This window comes from Rhinopithecus bieti, unplaced genomic scaffold (assembly GCF_001698545.2).
Source record: "Rhinopithecus bieti isolate Rb0 unplaced genomic scaffold, ASM169854v2 scaffold_14455, whole genome shotgun sequence".
NCBI lineage: Eukaryota > Metazoa > Chordata > Mammalia > Primates > Cercopithecidae > Rhinopithecus > Rhinopithecus bieti.
Genome location: NW_016807905.1, coordinates 1,115,436 through 1,129,778, shown reverse-complemented (window position 1 = coordinate 1,129,778; position 14,343 = coordinate 1,115,436). Strand labels below are relative to the sequence as shown.

The 14,343-nt window shown below is 46.7% G+C and overlaps 1 protein-coding gene across 10 annotated transcripts in view; it reads left to right on the top strand.

Annotated features, from left to right (window-relative positions):
- Positions 1 to 954: 954 nt before the first annotated feature.
- The window catches only part of CDK5RAP1 (CDK5RAP1 mitochondrial tRNA methylthiotransferase), a 44,868-nt gene continuing 31,479 nt past the window's right edge, over positions 955 to 14,343 (top strand). For 2 of the 10 annotated variants that reach the window (XM_017884109.1, XM_017884101.1), the window contains exons 1-7: positions 1,205 to 1,346; positions 6,229 to 6,552; positions 8,181 to 8,284; positions 9,224 to 9,258; positions 11,357 to 11,457; positions 12,328 to 12,538; positions 13,671 to 13,791. In XM_017884109.1, coding sequence (XP_017739598.1) covers positions 6,249 to 6,552; positions 8,181 to 8,284; positions 9,224 to 9,258; positions 11,357 to 11,457; positions 12,328 to 12,538; positions 13,671 to 13,791 — 876 coding nt within the window. In that variant the 5' untranslated portion in view covers positions 1,205 to 1,346; positions 6,229 to 6,248. Of the gene's footprint in view, positions 1,347 to 1,370; positions 1,637 to 2,553; positions 2,609 to 6,228; positions 6,553 to 8,180; positions 8,285 to 9,223; positions 9,259 to 11,356; positions 11,458 to 12,327; positions 12,539 to 13,670; positions 13,792 to 14,343 lie in introns of those variants that run through there. The other 8 variants (XM_017884105.1, XM_017884107.1, XM_017884100.1 and 5 more) reach the window with 8 other exon arrangements.

Sequence of the window (14,343 nt, the reverse complement as noted above, 5' to 3'; positions counted from 1 at the left end):
TTGCAGTGAGCTGAGATCCGGCCACTGCACTCCAGTTTGGGCAACAGAGCGAGACTCCGTCTCAAAAAAAAAAACAAACAAACAAAAAAACAAAAAACAGACAAATTCCCTTAGGCTATGTGTGGGAAACTGTTCTCAGGAGACAAGGTGACTGTTAGCAGGCTACTGTGATTGTTTCTAATGAGACAATGGTGGCCTGGGTAGTTGTAGCTACCGAGTAGACAGATTTGACATTTTGTAGTTAAAGTTGACAGGGCTTGCTGACAGGTAGAATGTGGGGATCCAGGGAGGTGAAGAAAATGACCATTCAGTTCTTCCTAGTGCACCTGGAAGGATGGCTGGGCCATTTACTGAGATGGGCCAGAAAGGCAGGTACAGGTTTTTGGTGAAGGTGCGTGTGTGGAAATGAAGAGTTCTGTGTAAGTTAGAGATGGTCATCAGACACCCAAGAAGTGTCAAGTAGGCAGCTGAGCTATGGTTCTGGAACTGCAGGGAGGGTCCAGCTGGAGATGTGAATCAGGAAGTCATTAACCTACAGGGCAGCACCCTCCAATAGAAATAGAGCGTGAACCTCTTAGGTGACTTAAAATTTCCCAGTAAGGACCCGGTACGGTGGCTCACACCTACAATCCCAGCACTTTGGGAGGCCAAGGTGGGAGGATGGCTTGCGCCTAGGTAGGAGTTTGAGACCTGCCTGGGCAACACGGGTAGATCCGTCTCTCAAAAAAAAAAAAAAAAAAATTAGCTGGGCGTGGTGGCGCCTGCCTGTAGTCCCAGCCACTTGGGAGGCTGAGGTGGGAGGACTGCTTTAGCATGGGAGACGGAAGCTGCAGTGAGCCATGACCACACCAATTTCCCCCCCCCGCTAGCCACATTGAAAAAGTAAAAAGAAACAACAGGTGAAGTTAATTCAAATATTTCTGTCACCATAGCTACAAATAAAAAAAAATTCAAGGAATGTACCCAATATGTTCCAACAATTATTGCAGCACATAATCAATATAAACATTATATATATGAACTATTTGACACCATTTGACATTTCTTCTTCCACATCCGATGTATCTGACATTTAGCGCACATTTCATTTGCACTCACCCACTTTGAGGCGCTCAATTGCTTCTTAAGTCCGTGGTTAGTGGCTGCCCTAAAGTTCAGCGCCGCCACGGAGCTTTGGGTCCACCCGGACTGTAAAAAGGAAGCACTTCCGTTAGAATGACCCGGCCTGAAGTACCGGCGGAACGGAAGTCGTTTGTGTATCAGCCCAGCGGCGGACCGGTGAGTGGAGTCGATTTGCCGGCAGAACTTAGGCTGCGGGACCCCGGGCACTGTTGCTGCTGCGGGAGGTGAGCAGCGCGCCCGCCGGGGTGGGCTGCGCACCTGCTCTTGAGTGGCGCCTGGGGCAGGGAGGGGCCGCGGATCCCGGGAAGCGCGCGGTGTTCAAGAGGAAGGATGGCACGGTGGTTACGGCGTGGGGCCTGGCGTCAGGCTGTCGGGGTTCGTACCCTAACCCCGCAGCCTAACCCCGTGTGACCTTGGACAGGTCACCTCCACTTCTTCCAAGGCTTCGCTTCGCCACCCATGAAGTGGGGTTGACAGTACAGCCTGCCTCACAGGGTTGCTGTGAGGGTTATAGGTAATAATTCGCGGAAAATGCTTTGCACCATGCCTAACGCATTGTAACCAGCCAATAAAGTGTTTGGGATGTTGTACACTATTGTTCCAGCCTCATTGCCGACTGTCAAAATTAATTTCGAGCCTCCAGAGGGGCTTCTACACTGTGTTATGCAAAGCATTTTGCTTGTATTATTGCATTTGATCCCACAGTAAGCTTATGGAGATAGGTGCTATTATCCCCATCTAGAGGCTCCCAGAGTTTAAGACAGGTGCCTAAGGTTTAGCTGGGTTGGCAGCAGTGGGGTCAGATTCAGACTCTAGGGTCTATACTGTTTTTTTTGTTTTGTTTTGTTTTGTTTTGAGAAGGAGTCTTGCTCTGTCGCCCAGGCTGGAGTGCAGTGACGCGATCTCGGCTCACTGTAGCCCCTGCCTCCCGAGTTCCAGCGATTCTCCTGTTCTCCTGCCTCAGCTTCCTGGGTAGCTGGGATTACAGGCGCATGCCACCACACCCGGCTGATTTTTGTATTTTTAGTAGAGTCCATACTCTTAACCAGGATGCTCTAATACTCTCCATGAAGGGGGTTGTGGGCTGTGAATTGCAGTTAGTGAACACTTACTGTATCTCAAGTTGGGTTTCTAATATCTTATAACACTTCTTGTGGGGAGGGGGTAAGTGCTGCTTTTATCCTTATTTTACACAAGTGGAATTGGTGACTCAGAGACAGAAATTTGTCTTGCCAAAGGTCACACAGCAATTATGGAGTAGAAATGGGCTATTTTAAAGCTCACACTTTGAGGCTGTTCTTCTCTGACACTTGAAACTGGGTTGGCATTGCTCCTAAGTGCTAGTAGCAGATGTGGCAGGTGATCTCATTGGAAAGGTAATGGGCCACATCTGCTCTTTACACATGTATAGCAGGGTTCCCCTAACCCTAGGTGGCAGAATGGTACCTGTCCGTGGCCTGTGAGGAGCCAGGCCGCACAGCAGGAGGTGAGTAGCAAGCTGGTGTTACTGCCTGAGCTCTGCCTCCTGTCAGATCGGCCAGCATTAGATTCTCATAGGAACAAACCCTATTGTGAACTGTGTGTGTGCAAGGGATCTAGGTTGTGCATTCCATTTCCTTTTTTTTTTTTTTTGGAGACAGGGTTTCTCTCTGTTGCCCAGGCTGGAGTGTGGTGGCACAATCTCGGCTCACTGCAACCTCTGCATCCCCGGCTCAAGTGGTCCTCCTACCTCGGCTTCTCCAGTTGCAGGGGCTACAGGCACACACCACAATGCCTGGCTAAGTTTTTATTTTTTAATTTGTTGTAGAGATGGGGTCTTGCCATGTTGGCCAGGCTGGTCTCGAACTCCTGAGCTCAAGCAATCCTGCTGCCTCGGCCTCCCAAAGTACTGGGATTATAGATGTGAGCCACCGCACTGGCTCAAGATTACATGCTTCTTATGAGAATCTAAATGCCTGAGGTGGAACAGTTTCAACACACCCCTGCTTCCCTGTCTGTGGAAAAATTGTCTTCCATGAAACCGATGCCTAGTACCAAAAAGGCTGGGAACCACTGATGTTTAGCACCTGCCATGAGGCAGCTACCACAATGGGAGATGGTGAAGGTGTAGAAATGAATGATGCTTGTTCCCTGCTTGCAGGAACCTGCCAGTTTACTAGGGCTGGCAGAAGTGTCAGTAATAATAGCAAAGTGTGATGAGTCTTGTGATAGAGAGGTAGAAGAGAGCTTTGGGAACCCAGAGAAGGACCCCACCTAGACTTCGGGGGTGATGGCCAGAGCAGTCTTCCCAGAGGAAGAAAGCTGAAAGTATCATAGGTGTCATACAGCCACTAGAGGGAAGATATGCCAGCCAGAGAACAGCATGTGTAAAATCCTATAAGCTAGTGAAGATTAATACAAAGAAGTGTGGCATGGCTGGAGTGTGGTAGGCCATAGTCAGGGGTCCATTAAAATATATGGTGATCCTGGCCGGGCGCGGTGGCTCAAGCCTGTAATCCCAGCACTTTGGGAGGCCCGAGACGGGCGATCATGAGGGTCAGGAGATCGAGACCATCCTGCGCTCCTAACCTGTCGTGAAACCCCTGTCTGCTTAACTAAAAAATTACGAAAAATATGCCCGGGCCGATGCGAGGTGTCGGCGGGCCGCCCTATAGTCCCAGCGTAAGTCGGGCGAGGCTGAGGGCCAGGAGAATGGCGTTAAACCCGGTCGAGGCGGAGCTTGCAGTGAGCTGGAGATCCGCGTCACCTGCACTCAGCCTGGGCACAAGCAGAGCGAGACCGTCTCTCCTAAAAAAAAAAAAAAAAAAAAAAAAATAATAGTATATATATATTGCGTGATCCTAGAAAGAATTCTTCCTTAGTCAGAAAATTAAAAAAGAAAAAAAAAAAAAAGTAAATAGGGCCGGGTGTGTTGGCTCACGCCTGTAATCCCAGCACTTTAGGAGGCTGAGGCGGGTGGATCACAGGGTCAGGAGATCGAGACCACAGTGAAACCCTGTCTCTACTAAAAATACAAAAAATTAGCCAGGCGAGGTGGCAGACGCCTGTAGTCCCAGCTACTGGGGAGGGTGAGGCAGGATAATGGCGTGAACCCGGGAGGCGGAGCTTGCAGTGAGCCAAGATCGCGCCATTGCACTCCAGCCTGGGCAACAGAGCGAGACTCCGTCTCAAAAAAAAAAAAAAAGTAAATAGTATGGCTTCATCTCCTGTACCTTAGTTACCTAAGTCTTCCTGGGAGGCAACTATTGTTTCTTATGCACTCTAGAGATACTGTACGTACCTGCAAATAGGTACCTCAATATTCCCACCCTCTTTCCCCACAGATTCATCAATAGTATAATGTAGGTAGCATGGAGCATTTTACTTCCTTGCCTTTGTCATGTATGGGTTCATCCTCACTTTTTTTTTTTTTTTTTGAGATAGGGTCTCACTCCGTCACCCAAGCTGAAGTGCAGTGGTGCGATTATGGCTCACTGCAGCATTGAGCTCCCAGGCTCAAACAATCCTTCCACTTCAGCCTCCTTAGTAGCTGGGACTACAGGTGTGCATCACTGTGCCCGGCTATTTTTTGTTACTTTTATAGAGATGAGGTCTCACTATGTTGCCCAGGCTGGTTTCAAATTCCTGGCTCAAGTGATGTTTCTGTCTCAGCTTCCCAAAATGCTGGGATTACAAGCATGAGCCACTGCACCTGGCCACCAGCCTTGGTTTCTAACAGTTGTATCTTGTTCCATTGTATGGATGTACCAGAACTTACTTAACTAGTCCTTTATTGATGACATTTAGATCTTTCCCTTTCTTTTGCTATCAGAAACACTGTTGCATTGAATATCTTTTATTTTTATTTTTTGAGACAATCTCACTCTGTTGTCCAGGCTAGAGTGCAGTGGCGTGATCTTGGCTCACTGCAACCTTCTCTTCCTGGGCTCAAGAGATTCTCATGCCTCAGCCTCCTGGGTAGCTCAGAATACAGGTGTGTGCCACCACATCCAGCTAATTTTTTGAATTTTTAGTAGAGATGAGGCTTCACTGTGTTGGCCAGGCTGGTCTCGAACTCCTGGCCTCAAGTGATCCACCAGCCTCAGCGTCCCAAAGTGCTGGGATTACAGGCATGAGCTACCATGCCTAGACTGAATGTCTTTATACATAGGTCATTTTGTATGTGCATAGATTTATCTGCAGGATAAATATGAGTGGAAATGCTTTGTCAGATGGTTTGCACACTTGTAATTTTGATGGAAAGTGGCAAATTGTTCTCTATAAAGGTTGTGTTATTTGCTAAACCAAGTGTGAGAGGGTCTGGGTGGAAAGTTTGAAGGTAGTAGTTTGAAACTTGTTTTTTTTTTGAGACAGAGTTTCGCTCTGTTGTCCAGACTGTAGTGTGACCTCAGTACATAGCAACTTCTGCTTCCTGGGTTCAAGCGATTCTCCTACCTCAGCCTCTTGAGTAGTTGGGACTATAGGCATGTGCCACCACATCTGGCTAACTTTTGCATTTTTAGTAGAAACGGAGTTTTGCCATGTTGGCCAGGCTGGTCTTGAACTCCTGACCTCAAGTGATCCTCCTGCCTCGGCCTCCCAAAGTCCTGGGATTAGAGGCATGAGCGGCTGCACCCAGCCAAGACTCTTAAAGGGTAGGAGTCACTGATCAGGCATACAGTGCCCTCACATTAAATGCTTTCCTTCTGAAGGAACTCAAAGGAAGATGCCCTCAGACAGTGAGTGGTTTTCACAGTATTAAGAGGCAGTGTAGCAAGATGGGTATTGGCACGGGCTTTGCATCCATACGGATTTTTACCTGAGTTCTTGTTTGACTGCTTACTGGCTGTAGGAGCTTAGGTGAGTTCCTCAACCTGTGTCTTTCGAAATAGGAACAATAATAGTGTCTGTTTCCTAGGTTTGCATCTCATCTCTGGCATTCCTCTGTGTGGTCTTTGGCAAGTTGCCTCCATTTTTTCAACTGTAAAACAAAGGTCATATTATTAGGAGTACCTTCATCATGGGCTTTTGTGAGGGGTAAATGGATGTATACACTTGAAGTGCTCAGAGCAGTGTCCTGTGCATAGTGTTCAATAAATGCTGGTGATGTCTGTCATTCTTTTGTAGACCGTGGGCTGTTTAGTGCCATGCACCCTTTACAGTGTGTCCTCCAAGTGCAGAGGTCTCTAGGGTGGGGGCCATTGGCCTCTGTGTCTTGGCTGTCGCTGAGGATGTGCAGGGCACACAGCAGTCTCTCTAGTACCACGTGTCCCAGTCCAGAGAGGCAGGAGGATGGAGCTCGGAAGGATTTCAGCTCCAGGCTGGCCACTGGACCGACTTTTCAACATTTTTTAAAAAGTGCCTCAGCTCCTCAGGAGAAGCTGTCTTCAGAAGTGGAAGACCCACCTCCCTATCTCATGATGGATGAACTTCTTGGAAGGGAGAGAAAAGGTTGGTTTTACTTCTCTTATCCCTTTGGGCTTCCTGCCTTGCTCCTTTCTGTCATTCCTGGTGTGATTCTTTTATTACAGACCTGGCTTGGAAGGTTAAAAGTGTGGGAAGGCTGTGGGAATCATCAGACTCCACCCAATAATATTAATAGAAAGAAACTTGGCCGGGCACGGTGGCTCATGCCTGTAATCCCAGCACCTTGGGAGGCCGAGATGGGTGGATTGCTTGAGCCCAGGAGTTCAAGAACAGCCTGGGTAACATGGTGAAACACTGTCTCTACAAAAAATAAGAAATTAGCCAGGTGTGGTAACCCGCACCTGTAGTCCTAGCTACTCAGGAGGCTGAGGTGGGAGAATCATTTGAGCAAAAGCTTATTATCATTCAGCTCTTAACTTTTAGTTGGAATTTATTGGAGTCTGGGAATAAGACCTGCTGGTGGGGACAGCTGCCAGAATGTGAAATTCATATTCTTACAACTGTGTGCAAAATTTGTTTTACTTCATAATATAGCCTTGCTTTCATTTAAGATGAAGTTACTGTAAGAAGAGGCCTCATTTTAATTTTGTGACTCTATGTACCCTCTGGCCACTGCTGCTACTTCCAGAGGCTGGAAAACCTCTTTATTTTGAGGAGGAGTGTAACATGTGGATTTAAACTTATTTTCCCTTCAGGCTGATAAACACTATCAGCTAGTCCTTCCTTTTCTTTTCTTTTCATTTTTTTTTTTTTTTTTTTTGAGACTCGCTCTGTTACCTAGGCTGGAGTGCAATGGTGCGATCTCAGCTCACTGCAACCTCTGCCTCCTGAGTTCAAGTGATTCTCCTGCCTCAGCCTCCTGAGTAGCTGGGATTGTAGGTGCACACCACCACACCTGGCTAATTTTTTGTGTTTTTAGTGGAGACGTGGATTTCACCATGTTGGCCAGGCTGGTCTCGAACTCCTGACCTCAAGTGATCCGCCTGCCTTGGCCTCCCAAAGTGCTGGGATTACAGGCGTGAGCCACCATGCCCGGCCTAGTCCTTCCTTTTCTAATTGGTTTTAAAACTATATTTCCTTGATTCTCAGGTACGTGTTTTCCCCATTTAAAAGATAACATGCCTTGTAATTGGTGTGGATATATAATGTGGTATATTTTTATGTTTGTTTGAGACAGGGTCTCACTCTGTTGCCCAGGCTGAGTGCAGTGGTGTGATCATGGCTCACTGCTGCCTCAGACTCCTGGGCTCAAGCAGTTCTTCCTCAGCTTCATGAGTAGCTGGGACCACAGGCATGTATCACTTGGCTAATTTTTAAATTTTTTGTAGAGACAGGGTCTCCCTATGTCGCCCCGGCTGGTCTCAAACTCCTGGGGTCAAGTAATCCTCCTGTCTCAGCCTCCCAAAGTACTGGGATTATAGGCATGAACCACTGAGCCCAGCCTAATATGGTATTTCTTTTGTGCTGAAGGTCTATCATTAATTTGGGGGTACATCTGGCAATTTATGTTATCTTAGGATTGAGGCAATAGGGGACTCAGTGGATAACCAGGTGCCTCAGATATTTCTAGAGCATTTGGGAAGGAGACCTTTTGAGACGCGAGGCCCCTTCTTGTCTGTCTACCATGAATTCCCCCCAACCTCTCACTGCAGTCTACCTTGAGACCTATGGCTGCCAGATGAATGTGAATGACACAGAGATAGCCTGGTCCATCTTACAGAAGAGTGGCTACCTGCGGACCAGTAACCTCCAAGAGGTACATGCATTTCCTATTTCCTTTGTTTCCTGGACCTGGGCGAGATTCTGCATTTGTGCCCATTCTTAGGTGCAGTTTCAGGAGCAGGGTGCCCCCTGGTGAGAGAGAGTTCCCTTGGGTGAAGTGTTCACCATGGGACTGAGTTGTACTGGGTTGTTCCAGCTATTTTTGAAACTTTTATGGTGATGTGCATCTTCAGGCAAGGAGCTAAGTTAAGAATTGGCTGTGGGGAGGGAAGTTGGAGAGTTACTGTTTAATGAGTACAGAGTTTTAGTTGCAGATGATGAAAAAGTTATGGAAAATGCATAGTTATGAAATTGCAGATGTTCTTAATGCCACAGGACTGTACACTTAAAAATGGTTAAAATGTCCAGGTGTGGGTTACCATGCCTGTGATCCCAGCACTTTGGGAGGCCAAGGCAGGATTGCTTGAAGACAGGAGTTTGAGGCTGCAGTGAGCTATGGTTATGCTATTGCTCTTCAGCCTGGGCAAGTGAGTGAGACTCTCTTCTCTATTTAAAAGAAAAAAAAAAAAAAAAAGGAAAAAAATAGTTAAAGAAAAATAATAGCCTGGGTGCAGTGGCTCACACCTGTAATCCTAGCACTTTGGGAGGCCAAGGCAGGTGGATCACTTGAGGTCAGGAGTTCGAGACCAGCCTGGCCAACATGGTAAAACCCCATCTGTACTAAAAATACAAAAATCAGCTGGGTGTGGTAGTGGGCGCCTGTAATCCGAGGCTGAGGAAGGAGAATTGCTTGAACCGCTTGGGAGGTGGAGGTTGCAGTGAGCGGAGATTGCCCCACTGCATTCCAGACTCTTGTCTCAAAAAAAAAAAAAGCAAAAAAAAAAATAAAGAGCTGTAGGGCAGGAACTGTATAAGGCTAATATCCAAGATTCCAAGATTGTAATTTTTCTTGTTTTCCTTTCTCTCCATTCAGGCAGATGTAATTCTCCTTGTCACGTGCTCTATCAGGTGCGAATTTGTTCTTTTCCTAGGAGTGAATGTATCTTATGTAATAATGCCACAGCTAACAGTGCCTGGCCTGGCTGTCTATGGAGATGAGCCAGTGGCCCCGCGGCAGCAGGACTTGCAGTTTTCCCACAGTGGAGATAGTCTTTATACAACTGGCTGACATCGGCTGAGCATGTACCGTGGTGTCAGGTTCTGAGTGAGTAACATAATGCATGAACAAATTTAATGATCACGGGCCGGGCGCGGTGGCTCACGCCTGTAATCCCAGCACTTTGGGAGGCCGAGGTGGGCGGATCACGAGGTCAGGAGATCGAGACCATCCTGGCCAACGTGGTGAAACCTCGTCTCTACTAAAAACACAAAAAATTAGCTGGACGTGGTGGCGGGCACCTGTAGTCCCAGCTATTCGGGAGGCTGAGGCAGGAGAATCGCTGGAACCTGGGAGGCGGAGTTTGCAGTGAGCCGAGATCGCGCCACTGCACTCCAGCCTGGGTGACAGAGTGAGACTCCATCTCAAAAAAAAAAAAAAAAATTTAATGAACACAACAACGCTGTGTGTTTGGTGCTGTTATAGATGAGGAAACCAAGAATGTGCTGAGCCACTCAGCTCTTCCTAAGCTTTGTTTTATAACTAATGGCATGTATTTATAATATAGCTGCCTGGGGTAGGATGCAGTCATAGGCTCAGGGAGAGAGTTTTGAATAGAGATGGGTGACATCCATCAGAGGTGAACATACCTTCTTTCTCACTTTGGTTCTGTGTTCAAGACATGCTAGTGTTAATGTTTCCATATCCGGCTATACCCTCAATTAATTCATCTGACATTTTTCTTCTGTAGACCTCTGCTGCTTGACACTGAGCTATGTGCTTTGGGTGATTCAGAAATGAACCCTTCTTCCATGGCCTGGCTTTGAGGAGCTTAGTCTGATTTGGGAACTAAGATAGATGAACAAATAGCTCCAACATCTAGCAGAAAATGCTAGTTCAAAAAAAATCAAACAATGAGGCTGGGTGCAGTGTGTCACACCTATAATCCCAGCACTCTTAGAGGTCAAGGTGGGAAGGATCACTTGAGTCCAGGAGTTCAAAGCTGCAGGGAACTATTCAAGACCAGCCTAGGCAACAAAGTAAGACCCTGTATCTACAAAGAAAAATAAAAGATAAATTGCTGGCCAGGTGTGGTGGATCACATCTGTAATCCCAGCACTTTGGGAGGCCAAGGTGGGCAAATCATGAGGTCAGGAGTTTGAGACCAGTCTGGCCAACATAGTGAAACCCCGTCTTTACTAAAAACACAAAAATTAGCCAGGCCTGGTGGTGCATGCCTGTCATCCCAGCTACTCAGGAGACTGAGGCAGGATAATTGCTTGAACCAGGGAGTTGGAGGTTGCAGTGAGCCGAGATTACACCATTGCATTCCAGCCTGGTGACAAAGTGAGACTCCATCTCCAAAAAAAAAAAAGGGACATTGCTAAGTACAGGGAAAAATCTAGTTAAAGTAGAAGGGCATTAGGATCTGGAATCATAAAAAAAAGTTGAAGGGCAGTTAAAGGAAGGACAAACTCCAACAGAGGAGAATTGGGGAAGGCCTTGTGAAGTAGATTGTTTCTGAGTTTGGCTTAAAGGCTTGTCAGGATTTGAAGATGTGTAGGAAGGGTGTCATTCTAGGAAAGGTAAATCATAGCAAGTGTTACTTCTTCAGGTGGCCCCCTATCTACCTTCCCCAAGTGTAAATGGTAGATACGCATTTAAGGCAGGGCTGTCCAATCTTTTGGCTTCCCTGGGCCACATTGGAAGAAGAAGAATTGTCTTGGGCCACACATAAGATACACTAACACTAATAATAGCTGATGAGCTAAAAAAAAAAAAAAAAAAAATCGCAAAAAAAAAAATCTCATAATGATTTACGAAAGTTTATGAATTTGTGTTGGACTGCATTCAAAGCCATCCTGGCTGTATGCGACCCGTGGACTGTAGGTTGGAAAAGCTTGGTTTAAAGGGTTGAAGGTGGTTTTTATTTTCTTCCCACTGTCCTACTCTCTTAGATTCCTCTGTGGTTTATTTTTGGTTCAGTTTTGCCTCCTTTGATCTCTGTAGGGAGAAGGCTGAGCAGACCATCTGGAACCGTTTACATCAGCTTAAAGCCTTGAAGACAAGGCGGCCCCGCTCCCGGGTTCCTCTGAGGATTGGGATTCTAGGTAACTGGTAGTTTACGCATTTTGTCAGTTTTGAAACTTGGACTCTATGTGACTTTATTTGCTAGTGTTTCCTTTAGAGGCTGGTTTCCCAGTGTCTGAAGAAATCTTATATACCCCATGCAATTCTTGTACTTACTGACAGAGGCTACAGGATTAAATGAGATAAAGTTTATGAAAGGGCTTTCCATAGTTCCTTGAGGTAATAGGTGCTCAGAAAGTGGTATATCCTGCCTAGAGTCTAATGCGGCTCATGGTAGCACAGAGTTATGGATAGAATTGGAGTCTGAAGGAACAACATGAATTTCCTTTTTTTCCTTTGAGGTGGAGTTTTGCTCTTGTTGCCCAGGCTGGAGTGCAATGGCGAGATCTTGGCTCACCACAACTTCTGCCTCCTGGGTTCAAGCGATTCTCCTGCCTCAGCTTCCTGAGTAGCTGGGATTACAGGCATGTGCCACCACACCCGGGTAATTTTGTATTTTTAGTAGAGACGGGGTTTCTCTATGTTGGTCAGGCTGGTCTTGAACTCTCCATTTCAGGTGATTCATCTGCCTCGGCCTCCCAAAGTGCGGGAATTATAGGTGTGAGCCACTGCACCTGGCCGGTGGTTTAATTTTTTTTTTCTGGGCATTTAATTGAATTGCTCTGGAACCCTTTTGTGTGATTTTCTTATATAGGAAGCTACAGGCTCCAGTGGTATGGGAGTGTTGGTTAAATTTGAAGGATGATACTCAATTCTTAGACAATCACCTAATTTTAACAATTGTTTTTTGTGCCCTGGTCTCTAATCCCAGCTAGAGATAAAGTGGAATAAGAAGCCATTGAACACCCGGTGAATTTGGGGAAAGGTGTTTGTTTCTTTTTCCCTTCCAGGCTGCATGGCTGAGAGGTTGAAGGAGGAGATCCTCAACAGGGAGAAAATGGTAGATGTTTTGGCTGGTCCTGATGCCTACCGGGACCTTCCCCGGCTGCTGGCTGTTGCTGAGTCAGGCCAGCAAGCTGCCAACGTGCTGCTCTCTCTGGACGAGACCTATGCTGATGTCATGCCAGTCCAGACAAGCCCCAGTGCCACGTCTGCCTTTGTGTGAGTCACTGCCTAAGAGACGGGGAATAAGCCTCTTCTTTCTTTCACACTTTTTTTTTTTTTTGAGCCACAGTCTCACTCTTGTCACCCAGGCTGGAGTGCAGTGGCATGATCAGGGCTCACTGCAGCCTTGACCTCCTGGGCTCTTGCTTTAGTCCCCTGAGTTGCTGGGACTAAAGGTGTGCACCACCACACCCGGCTAATTTTTTAAAAATTTTTACAGAGATAGGGTCTCACTATATTGCCCAGGCTGGTCTCAAACTCCTGAGCTCTGGTGATCCTCCCACCTCAGCCTTCCAAAATCCTGGGATTATAAGGGTGAACCACTGTGCCTGGCCATGGCATTAAATTTTCTTTTTCTTTTCTTTTTTTTTTTTTTGAGACTGAGTCTCGCTCTGTTGCCCAAGCTGGAGTGCAGTGGTGCGATCTCGGCTCACTGCAACCTCTGCTTCCTGGCTTCAAGTGATTCTCCTGTCTCGCCCTCCCGAGTAGCTGGGACTACAGGTGCGTGCCACCACACCTGGCTGACTTTTTTTGTATTTTTGGTAGAGACGGGGTTTCACCGTGTTAGCCAGAATGGTCTCGATCTCCTGACCTCATGATCTGCCCGCCTCACCCTCCCAAAGTGCTGGGATTACAGGCGTGAGCCACCGTGCCCGGCAAGGCATTAAATTTTCTATAACAGAGGTTGCCAAATAGCTTACCACCTCTTTTTGTAAATAAGGTTTTATTGGAATACAAGCATGCCCATTTATTCACATATTGTCTCTGGCTGCTTTTGCCACTAAAGCAAGGTTAAATAGTTGGGACAGAGACAAAACAAAACAAAACAGAAAAACAGTAGAAAGTCCAGGTGTGGTAAGTGTGTACTCGAGCCTCTCACCACTGTGCTTCCTCAAGGCTAGCCACTGTCCCACTGGTTATAGTTTGGTTTGTATTCTGTGATTAGATACCAATTTTTAAAGATAAAAAAGGTCTACTTTAGTGCTTAGATCTCAGATTGGTCCAGTGTGAGCACTGTGGCAAGAGGATTCAGAGCCAAAGAATAATGCCATTAGAGCTGAGACCTGCTCTTTGGGTCACACCAGCACACCCTGCTACTGTTACTAAGTTCTGGTACTTTCTTCTCCAGGTCAATCATGCGAGGCTGTGACAACATGTGTAGCTACTGCATTGTTCCTTTCACCCGGGGAAGGGAGAGGAGTCGGCCTGTTGCCTCTATTCTAGAGGAAGTGAAGAAGCTTTCTGAGCAGGTGAAGAGTTCTCCAGGCTTTCTTGCTGTGAGCATGTTTGGGGGAGGATGAGGATAACCTTTGTAGTTTTGGAGCCTATGCCGTCTCTGACTTATTAAAGTTTAGGACCATGCTTGGCCAGAAAGAACTACTTGGGTGTACATCATTGGTTTATTGCCCACAAATTACAGAGCTCCACTGTGGAGGCAGCACGGTGGATGGAGAGGGCATGGGTTTACAGTCAGGTGATGGAGTGTGAATTCTGGCTTGGTTTCTAGGCATGTCAGTTTAACTGTTGTTGTAATGCATTTATCTCATCTATGAAAAGAAAATAAAAGAATACCTTGCTTGCAGGGTTATTAGAAGGATTGGAGGAAAAGTTTTTAATTACCTGGCACATAGCTAAGTTTTTGAGGAATTAGGTATTTGTCTCTTCCAGGAAAAACTCCCAGATTTATTGTTCATTTTATCATTGAGCCAGCTTAGAATAAACGAGGGTACTAAGGCGGATCAGAAGCCACAGGGGGGCCGGGCGTGGTGGCTCAAGCCTGTAATCCCAGCACTTTGGGAGGC